General features: G+C 33.1%; 1 protein-coding gene across 1 annotated transcript; it reads right to left on the bottom strand.

Moving 5' to 3' along the window:
* Nucleotides 1-4,311: 4,311 nt before the first annotated feature.
* Nucleotides 4,312-12,782, bottom strand: SWI2 (switch 2). The gene is given in 10 exon segments (XM_086430662.1): nucleotides 4,312-4,789; nucleotides 5,522-5,795; nucleotides 6,246-6,521; nucleotides 6,611-6,657; nucleotides 6,660-6,736; nucleotides 8,302-8,549; nucleotides 9,048-9,940; nucleotides 9,943-9,974; nucleotides 11,098-11,204; nucleotides 12,368-12,782. Coding segments are annotated over 10 exon segments (2,652 nt in total). The 5' UTR covers nucleotides 12,731-12,782; the 3' UTR covers nucleotides 4,312-4,454.
* Nucleotides 12,783-13,275: the final 493 nt, after the last annotated feature.

Here is a 13,275-nt window from a genome sequence, read left to right as displayed (position 1 = left end):
TAATTAGAAGTTTCGAGTGAGCTGATTTTTTGTGACAGATCATCTGAACAAAAATCAATTCATTCGGATAATTTTAACTCATATAAAACAAAAACAAAATTTGGCTATGGAGTGAGGTGCCCTTAACAAGAATTGGGGTGCCTTTAACCCTATCCTTTTAAGAATTCGTCCTTGTATTGTGTGAGACCCATTTATTGAATAATTAAAGAATAATAGACATTATTAAAAACCATAAATAATAACATTGGAAAATGTATCCGTAGTCACAATTTTTTTTATGATTATTTGAAAATATTCGTAAAATTCTCTTAATTAAGGGTTATCCAATTAGATCGACGAATTAATCGATGATTCTCAATTAATCATGGAACATGATAACATTTTTACCATTCACCTTCAAAATTCAAACATCAAGAAGAAGATAGGATTTTAAAGAGGTTTAAAATTATGATTTTAGTAAGAAATCCAAAAATATATTTTGAATAATCTCCAAAATTTTGATTTTATTTATTGAATTTTTTCAAATTTATCCAAATTAATTGATTTGAAACTCCATCAAATAATTATCGAATCTGAACTTTGCTACTCTGTCCTTGAGGGGGTTGGCTCAACGCTAAAACTAACATGAGTTTGTTGCCTCTAATTGTATGTTCAAAACTAGATGGCCTCTTAATTTATTTTATTACACGTTGAAATTTTTTTATAAGGTCAAGATGTGGGACCATAAGGACTAGTCCCATCTCCAAGGATATGAAGATACGAAGTGAAATTGAAAAAAAAGCATTGGAAAATGTTTTCATTTTCCTACGCGAACAAACAATGGATTTAAGGGTGTATTTGATTACATGGTAATTTATGGGGAAAATGATTTGTTAAGAAAAACAACTATTTTCGGTGTTTGACAACGAAATAAATTTGAAAATACGGAGAGAAAAGGATTTGCCTCGTCCATCAAATTTGCCACTTCAAACGAAAAATATTTTTTCAACCTCATCTCGAAAGAAAAAGATTTGTCATGGTTAATTAAAAAGAAATACAAAAAAAAACTTTTGGAAACTTGTATGTCCCTATACATATATTTTGAATGTTGCACGTTACATTGTAATTATCGTTGTAGGTTGTTGAGAGTAAGTCTAGCCTTACATCTAGGTGTGGCAATCTCTACATGACCCGTGAATACGACTCGAAATCGACACGAAGTTAGTGGGTTTGAATCATAATAGTGTCAACCCATCTAACATGATTATTAAATAGGTTGGATTTGGGTTCTAGGTGTCAACCTATCTAACCCGTTTAGACATGTTTAGTTATTCTATTATTAACGTGTAATTTTAAATATATTAACAATTTCTTAAGAATTTTTTAAATTACTCATTTTTTTTTCTAGAATTTCTTATAACCTTTTCATAAATATTTTTTTTTTTATCAAATTCTATAAAATATAAATGGTATTTTAAGATATTTTTAAATTAATAAAATGTTAAGCTTTAATTTAGGAAATAAAAAATAATTTTCATAATAAGTTATTTATTTAAAAGCTAGAGGTATGCAGTGTTTAATTCTTAATATTGACAAAATGTATTAGGCAAAATGACCCTTACTAAGATAAGTCATCATTTCTATAAGATGTTCCAAATATTACATTGACATCAAAATCATTTTCTAAGAGAATATTTTCACATATTATACACACCACTTCTAAATATGTATTTTTATGCATTTTTTATATTATCAAATTTTTTAAAAAAAATTGTTCAAGTTTCAAGATAAACCACATTTGGTGGAAATGATGGGGTGCTTAACACCTTTTTCATCATTTAATCGGACCTCTAAGTAACTCATGCAATTTTTTATATATATGAGAGTCACTATAATGATAACATCATTTTGGATATCCATTCACATCTATTTTCAAAAAAGAATAGTGACGACTCCAAATAATATAATATTGAAGTTTTATGATGAACATCTCATGTCTACGTGTTAAGTTTGGATTTGATAAATTTTCATAATACCCTTACGTCAACACAACATGAATAAACCCAACCTGACCCGACCCGTTGCCACCCCTACTTACACCTATTTCTGTCGTTAATGATATTAAGGTCATTGATTCACCTTTTGATATCAAAAAGCATGATTTGATGCCACAATGCATAATGGACAAAATTCTATGAACTTTAGGAAAAAAAATCATCGAAAAACTTTAGATAACATAAATAATGAAAAAAATTATCTAAGTTTTTTCATAAAACCTAGAGGGATGTGGGAGTGTTTGATTACAAGGTAAATTATGTAGCAAATGATTTGACGTGGAAAATAACTATTTTTCAGTGTTTAACAACGAAGTAATAAATTTAAAAAGGCCAACAAAAGGATTTGCCTCGTCTATTAAAATTTGCCGCTTTAAGCTAAAAGGAAATACCTAACAAATTGGCAACCTATACGTCTCTATACTTAGTGCTATAGATTGCTAACAGTAAGTCTGGCCTTACACCTTTGTCTGTAGTTGATGATATTAGGGTCGTTGAGTTCACTTTGTGCCATCTAAGAACAAAATCTGATACCACAGGGCATGGTGGACAAAATTCAATTAATTTCGGAAGAAAAATAATATTAGATTATTTTACACCATTAAATCTTGATTTTACATTTTGGAGTTACAAAACCTTGGATCAACATAAATTTTTTTTTTAATCTAAGTTTTTCCATATAATCTAGAGGGATGTGAGTGTTGGATTACACAGTAAGTTCTGTGCCAAATGATTTGCCATGAAAAATAGATATTTTTTTTTGTGTTTGACAACGAAATAAATTTAAAAAGGCGGAGAAAAGGACTTGCCTCGTCTATCAAATTTGCCGCTTTAAGCAAAAGTCTTTTCTCATCCTCACCCCTTAGGGAAACGATTTGTCACGATTAATTAAAAAGAAATATATATAAAAAAATTGGAAACTTTTACATTTCCATACATTTTTTACTTTGCCGGGCCACATGTACCAATCACCTTGGACGTGACAGCAAGTAAATATAGACACTTTCATGTGGAGGGGCATGTAGAGAATTGAAGGTGTGACTTGGAAAGCACACCTAATCACTCTTATCATCTCAGCAATCCCCTGGTGGTTATTACATATATCGAGAAATAAAGTCAATTATATTGACTTACTTTCCTATTAAATTTAAAAATATATATTAAAAATAAATCGTAATATTTTCGATCTCAAATAAGGAAGTTTTAGAAAGAGAATTTGACAAATAAAATATACAACTCGGAAAACTTTATCATAATTATGATCAAAGAATTAAAACATTTAGCCAAAATAGATAAAACTAAAATTTTTATAGGAAATTTCATTTGTCAAATAGACATTATTATTGAGTTCAAAAGGATTAAAAAAACATAAATTAGATTGTTAGCATACTTAAATCTAGATTTAGTAGGATAAGTTACAAGAATATTAATTTTATTAAGAAATTTAGAACTTATGAGGTATTTTGATTAATAAAGAAAAATCAGTGAAATTTTTGAAAATTCAAGATACACAATTCGAATTGGTCTAATCTAATGGACATAACGAAAAAAAAAAAATATATGAAAAAAATTATATTATTTAATTATTTTTTATTATTAAAATATTAAAATAATTATATTTATAAAATTAAATTTAAGTATAATTATTTATAAAAGAGGGACTTGTTTGAAATTATTGAATTACCTAAATATTGCATTTTTATGTATCCTCAATGTTTGTATGTTAAATGCACATTTTTTTAAATCCCATTTAATAAAAGGTTATGCTTTTAAAAAAATTCGCAAAAAAATCATGCAATTTTGAAGGATTTTATCATGATTGTATTATAGTTATTATAAAAGTCTGATTAAAATAATATGTTTTTCTGTTGTTTTTCTATGCCCTTCAACTAATATAAAATGATTTTCCATGATGTCCTCAAACAATAGTAAAGGATTTGCCAGACAATATTTTCCCTAAAATCAAACACGCCCACAATCAAAGAGAAATTCTCTTAGAAAATCCAATTTTCATGATCCTTTTCTTTTGGAATGCAATTTCCCTTTAAAGGGATTTTCCGCACATGACCAAACAAAGCCAAACTGCATCTTTTTGTTGAGTTGATTTTTTATTTTTTGTAATTCGTACATAAACTATGAACTTTGAATTGCAGGATATGCAGCTTTTAGAGATCCGGTTGGCTACGATCTTCAAGTTAGTGAAGGCAGCAATGAGTAGGTACGTATGAAAAGATTAAGCTCACATTTGCGAGAACAAACGATTGATTTACACACTATATGGAGAAATAAAAATTACTATACTCGAAAATCTTCTATGATACAATACTATGTTTAAGACTGACACCTTATTTGGGTACACACCCTATGTATGCTTACAAGATATATACAGAAATCGATCAAAGTTGATCGTCTAGTTTCCCTTCAACCATTTTGTTGAATCTTCTCCTTGTGCTTCTTGTAGTCTCGAAGAACCTTTTCTCGTTCCGAATTTGATGTAGATAGTAGCCATTTACTAAACTGAACCTCCCCCATGCCCATAAACTGAGCAAGGAGGCTGTATTGACTCTTCTTGTGTCGTTTGGACGACGAAGCTTCTTTCTCATTGACTCTTGGGGTTTCATCTGCACACCTTTTACCTAAAGAGGGACGACACTGTGGCTTTGCGCCATCTTTATTGGAAACGCTTGCATCTTTCTTTGCTTGATGCCCAGGTCCATAGTTGACAACATCTTCGTTACGATGAGCATATACAATGCCTGCAAAATTGATTACAGTTAGATGAGAAATCAAAGTAAACTTCCAACCATTTCGACCTCATCGTGTGAGATTCAAGGAAAGTAGAAATAGGATTTTATATACAAAATCAGTAGTAGAGAGTATTTGCTGGAAGAAACATAAACAATAATTGGAACAATTAATGTTCCTAATGCAATCGTTGTTGCATTAGAGACAAAAGGGTTCCTTCTTGACCAAGCCGTGGGGATATTGGTGAAGATTAGAGTAAATAATGTTATCCTACGGAACAATCATTTGGTTTCTAACACTGCCCATAGAAATTCAGGGAAGATTGTTTCGGGAGAGACTAAACAAGATTGGTTGGATTAGCCACCTTTTCTGTAGGTTTTATATTCACTTATGCAGCATTCTTGAATACGTAAGAACGCTATAGTTTGAGAATGAGATCGGATACAAACTGACATCTAGACACATGGCATGGGTGTCAAGTGTCATGGTGTCAATGGATGTTTGGTGTGCCAACTTCTAAACATTTGAGTAAAGCAATATGGTCTTATAAAAATTTCAAATATTAAAAATTAAAAAAACTAGGATGAATGTAATCCAAAAGCTATTTTAAAGATCATGCTTAAATGAACACCTATCACTCCCCTAAAAACAAATAAAGCTTTATGGAACAAGAATAAAAGAATTAGATGTGTAGATTGTTTCATATGTTAGATATAAAACATGTATTAATAATAAAAGCTTACCCAAGTCTTTAAGCATTGGTTTATTTGTCGAAGCAATATCCAAAAAATCAGGTTTTCTGCCTTTGGACCCTGATATAAGAGCTTCATTTTCTTCTTTTGAAGAAACGACACATTTCCCAACTTTGGCCGGAACTGCTTTTTTATCATTATGATGCCCGTCATTTTGTTCCCGTTTTTCATTCAATTCAATGATCTCACTCGTAAAAAGCTTGTCGGACAAATCACGAAATAGATTGCTTATTCCAAAAAGCTCACCTTGAAATTCTTTGCAGTCCTGTAAGAAGTTACTATATTGAAAAGTGTGCAAAGAGAATGCCATAGAAACATAGTGACGAGAAACAATTCGGTAAAAGTTGATAGTGGGAAAACAGTGGATAAATTAAAAAATAAAAATATTTTTTTAAAGTAAGATGAATGTATATATTTCATATATTAAGTGATAAAATAACACTAAAAAATGCTAAAAATAAAAATAATAGGTGATTTTTTCAACAAAAAAAACATTGATTACATCACAATTAATCATGATTTTTTGAAAAATCAGAGATTTCGTAAAAAACTTGGCAATTTTTTGAAGAAATCGTGATTTTAATTGACAATTTTTAAAATCTTGATATTTTAAAAAAATCGCAGAATTTTGTCATTATGCATGGAAACATAATTCTCGTATACAAATATAACTAATCAACACAGGTTGAAAACTAAGAAAATCAAGGGTTCTTACTTGGACACCTTCAAAATACCGTCTTTCCATTTTGCCAGATACAGCAATGTTCGATAGCTGCTGTTTATACAACTGACGTGAATATATGAGCTCCTCGAGGGAACCGGCAGCAAGAAGACGAAAAACTACAACATGTCGTCTCTGCCCATAACGAAATGACCTGTCCTGGGCTTGTAAATCTTGGGCAGGATTCCAATTGGGATCAAATATTACAACACGATTTGCACTAACAAGATTCAGACCCAGCCCACCAGCCCGTGTAGATATGAGGAACACCTAAGACAAGAAATGCATCCAACCAACAATTGGATCGATGAATTTTCACTATTACGTTTACATCAAAAAGTTAATTTTTTAAAGTTTACCTGTTTGCTTGGACTTGAGTTGAAATCGTCAACAAGGGACTGTCGGGAGTTGTTGGGGTTGAACCATCAAGTCTAGAGAAGCAATAACCTTTTCGTATGAGAAACTTTTCCAGTATGTCCAGCATCCTGATGACATCAGTTCAACTTCATGTGTGGAACAAAGAGATAACAGAAAAAAAAAAAAAAAAAAAAATCCAAGTTGATGGGTTGCCTCATAGCATGGCAAATATGTATTTAACATAGTTAAGGCTAGGTAATAATTTATGGTCAGTTTGCAATTAAATAGGAGAGATTCTACTGCCACGCCAACTTTTGCTAATGCCACCCCAATTCATGTGTAAATCACCCAAGAATTAGCATACATTTTGGGGTGGCATTAGTAAAAATTGGTGTGGCAATAGAAGCTTTCTTAGATAGGAAGCAAATAAATGGTAAAAGAAAAATGGTTTACGATCCATTTGGCTTGCAAGATGTGAAGATTCTAACAAATTTTGAGACTAACTCTTGACAACCATTAACTCAATCAAATGAAGAGCCTCTCCCTGACTTGCTTAACAAGTTGAAAACTGTATTCATTGTTATTTCTTTTACTAGAATATCAAAGCAAAAGTACTGCTTAGAAAAAACTCTTGCTAGCTTGCAGCAGATAATGGCACACATACATGTTTGAAAGTATTGTACATCTTGGAATGACCCGACCAAGATATCTCATCTGGTAAAGTAAAGAGATGGTACATAGGCACTAGGGGAGTGTATCATCTCATACTGGAAAACTTATTAATTACAAACTTGTATTTATGTTATACATTTTATATAAAATAAAATAAAATAACTCATATTACTTCACTAACACCAAACGTATCTGAATTAAGCATTTTTATTTTTATTTTTTTGTAATGTGTCTTGGAATTAATCAGCATCGAAGCATATTGTTATTCTCCAATGTGTAATACCATTTTGCTTGGAAAGTCATTTAGTTATCTTACTGAGGCACTAAACTAGAGCAAAATTCAAAATCTTGCATACAATAAAAGAATATGTATATATAAGGAAAATAGCAACCCTAGCCAAATTCTTCCTGTGTTCATTTACGACCCCAGATTTTAAATCTTGCATGCACAATAAACTGAAAAACAACATAGGGAAGGTAAAGACTGATTAAAAAACATAGCTCTGAAAAATAACAACTCTCCAACTCTTGTTTCATTCATTGGCCATAGAAAGCCATGTAGTGAAATAATGCTCCTTTGCCGTGCGCAAATGGCAGACCTAAATTTGGTCCACATACTCCATTGAAAATAGATAAAAACCAAAGGTCCCTCTGGCATGCATAGATTTTATGAAGCTGATACTTCTCAAACATTCATCATTATCATCGTCATGAATATCATATCTTAATTATTGGGTTGACAACATGAATCCCATTTTTCCATTCAACTCTATCCTGAGCCATATCTCCAATAAAGGCATATGTCTACATATCTTTTCTGACTACATTTGATGTATGTCATTTTACATCTCTGTGGGGTTGTGGACCCATTCAAGGCCATCTGTATAAAAACGGGACCCAAGTTTTTTTTTTTTTTTTTATTTTCTTGAGACAGAGAAAGGTGGATCAACTGCATTGTTATTATTATACGATGATTATGGATTCAGAATGTAAACACGTGCATTGGTCTAATGAGAATTACCTGACAGAATAGCTGAATAGAAGGATTTTGTCACCCTGTGAGACCCATGACAACATTAACCTTTCTAATGCTCGCATCTTCCCACAATGCTCAACATCACTAAGGCCCATGAAACTCTCACTCTGAGTACTGCCCCCAACCAAATCAATATCAGTACCAAAAACAACAGAGGCAAATTCTGCATCCTTTTTTTGCTTCTCTTTGTCGTCCTTAGGATTTGGCTTAATCAACTCCAGGTGATTGCTTATCTGGTTTATAAACCACCACATCATCATCATCAATAGAAACAACTACAAATAATAGTAATAATAATAATGAAAATAATAATAACCAAAACAACAAAATAATAAGAGCGCTGCAATTGGCACTCCCCAACTTTTACTTATTACACCCCAATTAAAAGAATAAAAAATAAGTCAATGGTTCAGAATAAGTAAAAGTTGGGGTGCCAATAGAAACTCTCTCCCTCTTTTGTTTATATTTTTATTTGTTAGAATTAGGATTTTATATGAGCCTAATCCTAATTGTAATGTAAACAACTGCTGAAGTTGTTTGAATTTGTTATAATGCTTTGTAATTTTGAAGCAATAACATGAAATATTTTTTAAATGTTTGAATGGTGTGTTTTAATCTTTAATTAGGGTGTAATAAATCATTTAAGAAATTGGGGTATAACATGTAAAAGTCAGGGTGCCAATAGCAATAGCAGCTCTCAATAATAATAATAATTGCAAAAACTAAGTTACCTGTTGAAGCTTGACAAGGCAAGGAAGAACAAGACAGAAGGGGCATGACTCACAACCATCCGGGTTATCTCTATGAAGATACGACCAAATGATTCCATTTGGTATGATTCTGTTACAACACTCCACTTGTGTTAGAGGGCTTCCACAGCTACATGGGAGATCCTTCTTTATAAGACATTGGACATCGGGTAACTGTAACATCCTTCTGTACGCTCGCTTTTGCAACTCACTCATTGCGCAAAACACGACATTATCTTCCTTTCCCATCAAAAGATGCCCAATAGTCTCCTCTTTGGTTCTCCTTAACAGATACCTACGAAGAACTTCTACGAGGTGCTTCTTGCGCTCTTCGGCAACCTGTATGAATCTTTCTGGAGCGCTAAACCTTTGACCATGCTTGAGAGGCTCATCATAGAAATCTCTGAAATGTTCCCGCGTCCCTAGGGATCCGGGTGAAACCCAATCAAACAGGTTGAACAATTCCAAAATTTTATTCTGCATTACTGTTCCGGTGAGACCAAAGCGTTTTCTGGTTTTAATTCTTAAACAGGCTTCATAGAGTTTTGATTTTTCATTCTTTAGTCGGTGTGCCTCGTCAACTATCACAACATCCCATTGAATCTCTGATAGGGTTGTACCTTGAATTCTGAACGTATCGAAACTGGTTATAAGTATGTCAATGCCACGTGTCTCTAATTTCTCGAGAATCAGGTCACGATTCGGTCCATGATAAACAGAAACACTAAAATTTGCCCATTTAGAAAATTCATCTTCCCAATTATGAATGACAGAAGTCGGGCAAACGATCAATACAGGACCCTTCTTTCCCATTTGGTCCCTCTTTAAAATCTCAGAGGAACCATGCACAGCATCATTACCAACCACAGCAGCCAGAATGCAATTGTTTGGATGGTTTTCCCCAAACCCCTGTTCTAGGTTAAAACAGAATGAATAAACTTGATATGAACATCATGAAGGATAAAAATATGGGTACTTAGGATTGAAAAGAAAATAACTATATTTCACCAATCCAAGAAATCTACAGTCCAAAACTCTAGATTGGCATCACCTATTGCAGGATGCTAACGTTAAAACATTCCTTAGGTTACAGAAACTTTGCATCAATCCTGCCAAGAAAACGCTTCAACTTTTTTAATTTATTTTTTTTATTTTTAAGAAAATGCTTAAACTTTGGTTATCTTCTGCAATGCTTCATGCACCATCCCCTTCTTTTTTTTTTTTTTTTTTTGGAAAAGTGCAGAAAATTTTATTTCAAACGTGGTTGAGATGACCAACGAAAAGGATACAAGCAAAGACAAAAGAAAAAACCAATAGAGAAAACCAACTACCCGAGAGCAATTCTACACACCTTCTCCCACCTCCCTACAAAATCCTCAAAGAAGATACCTCTAAACTCTCTGAAGTTTGAACACCTTGCACCAGAAGAACACACAACTAAGAATAGACAAAAACAACTCAGACACCATGACTTCTTCTCCTTGAAGCACCGACCATTATGTTCCTTCCAAATTCCCCAACAAATCGCAAAGGGAAGAATACTCCAAAGCACCTTCTTCGCGTCAAAGAAGGAATGACCCCACTCATGCATCATCTGGTGAATGCATGGAAAGTCTTTTCTCATTCTGTGTTGCCTGGTAAATCCTCTTATCACCTATCCATGGACTTAAACCATCAAACTGTGATTGACATTAGTAATCGAGTAGAACGAATATCTCTAGCCTTGGTAGGCAGCATCCACCTACTCCTCAGGAGAGTTCATGGAGAATATATACTTGTTTCTGTCTCTATTTCAGTTGTAAGAGGGTGAAATGGCAACATTTAACAATTTAACTTCATGAATGCTAGATTCTAGAGTGGATCTTGTTTTCCACATTTATTGATTAATAAAAATTCAATAATAGGCGAAGGTTGATTTGCAAGTTTATGTTAACAATATTGGCAAAAGAAACGCTTGTAAGTTTTCATAAGATCGCCAACCGAAAAAAAAAAACAAGTTTTCATAAGATCACTGAAAATGCAGTATACTTACATGTCATCTCCAAGAACACCTCCTACGTTGTCCTTGTACAAACCATATAAGAATCTCACTCCCTCTCTTTGATGTTCAAGTAATCGACAATTGATAGATGCAGGGACCTACAAAAGTAGTATTCATATCAACCCCCAAAGAAAATCTCATAATTCACGAACAGAAGAAACTTTCCAACAAATACTCAAGATGATTGCAGCCAAAAAATTAATTAAAAGAGGATTAGTGAAATGAGTGCATGAAATAGATATGACACAACCCTTAACTAAATGCCTATGTAACATTTGACCAAAAATAGTTAAGATGCTAAAGAATATGCGCTCTAAAGTCTAAAAAAATTTAAAAAAAAATGTTGTTGTATGGGTATGGTTTCTGAGAATTTCTCAAAACTAGTCTTAGTTAAATTACCATTAATTCATAATAAATTGTTTGGGATATCATGTTAACAGTGGGCCTCACCACGGATAGTTTCGAAAAAAAAATGATATGTTAAAAACATGTTTCAAAATGAAATTTGACTTAAGTCCTTGATGGGTAACAATAAATCATTTGCATTTGCAAATGTTTTCCCTTGCAATATTTTGCAACACGGTCAGCTTCAAGCTAGGGAAAAAAGCATAGAGAAAGGATTCTCTTTCGGCAATTAATCAAACATTTTCTCAGGCAAAGTTAAAACAAAGTGAACATAATCTAAGACAGGTACTCATCCTGTGAGAGGAAACACCAAGTGGTATACTACTATTTCTTAAAGAGTTAAAGTGCTCCATTTTATCATCATAAAGAGTTTCAACATTCCCCCAAGCATGTGTTTTTTTCCCTTCGTCCCGCTTTTGTGTTCCTCAAAATTACTCCAACAAGTGCAAGATAACCCATTTTATCACTGGTTAACAAATCTACAACTAATATTCAACCAAAATGCAATCACGAGGAAGTAATATCATGACTACCCATTGATTAATTTCCCCTCACGAATGCTTTTTCCCTTCACCCCATGTTTGGGTTCCTCAAAGTTACTCCCACAAGTACAAGCTAACCCAATTTATCTCTAATTAACAAATCTACAACTAATATTTAACCAAAAAGTAATCATGTGGAAGTAATATCACGAGTACCCATAAGTTAATTTCACACATTTACAGCAAAAATTAACCAAATTACACTAATTATCTCTTAATTCCACAGAAAAATGAGGTGCATTGTAGACTAAAATCACCAAATCAAACAAATTAATAAGATTCCAGTTGCATCATTGTAATTCATATAGAAATACCTGTACTATAGGTGTCTCACCCAGTGAAGAGAGGATCATGGGCTCAAAGGGTCCTGTGGGATCAAATTGAAAATGGGAAGAGACGGGTTCGCGTCTACGGCCAAGGAGATGAATTGGGTCCTTATCTTCTTCTTCTCTATCTTCTTTTCCTTCTTGTTCATGTGGTTTTGGTTGAAGATTTTGGGGGGGAAAGAGAGGGTCTTGCAGGCGTTGGAGCTGTTGAGAAAGAGAAGACTTTGGGGGTTTTCTTTGAAGGGGTGTTTGTTGGAAATCTTGGGAAATCGAGGGTTGTGAGTTAGATGAGGAAGAAGATGAGATAGTGGTGCAAGGTTTTAGAGTCTCTTTGAGTCTGTTTAACGCCATTGAAGTTCTGCAAATGTTTTAGAGCTTTTTAAAATTTTAATTGAACGAGACTTCCAAAACTTCAAAATTTGTCTGGTTTTTAGGATCGGAACGGTAACACCGACTGTAATTTGAATCGCTTAATGGGATCGAACTCGGTCGAGTCAATTTTTTGACAAATAGTTCAAATCTATGTTACCTGATTCGAGGGCTGTAAATGGATCAGGTCAATTTTGTACCAATCTCATAAGGATCGGATCAGATCCAGAACTGATTCGATAAGTATCGGATTGGGGTTTTATATCGGATCTTCATTTTAAAATTCAAATCCAATAACAATCAGATCCAGTCTAGATCGGACAAAACCAATTTGATGTGCAAAATCTTAACATTTTATTGAATCGGATCTTTATGGGACCGGCTTGGAACCTTATCAAATTGGATCTTTATCGAAATCTTTTTTTACTTTGGTAGGTCGCACGTACTATCTCATCCAATACGTGCCCAATATATATATATATATATATATATAGGGTCCCGTTCAGCACCCTAAGTTTTACCACACA

Source organism: Akebia trifoliata, unplaced genomic scaffold, assembly GCF_017979445.1.
Source record: "Akebia trifoliata isolate Shusen 1 unplaced genomic scaffold, ASM1797944v1 Contig00608_ERROPOS3031104, whole genome shotgun sequence".
Classification (NCBI taxonomy): domain Eukaryota; kingdom Viridiplantae; phylum Streptophyta; class Magnoliopsida; order Ranunculales; family Lardizabalaceae; genus Akebia; species Akebia trifoliata.
Note: the sequence above shows the minus strand (reverse complement) of the source record. Positions and strands in the feature narration are given on the sequence as shown.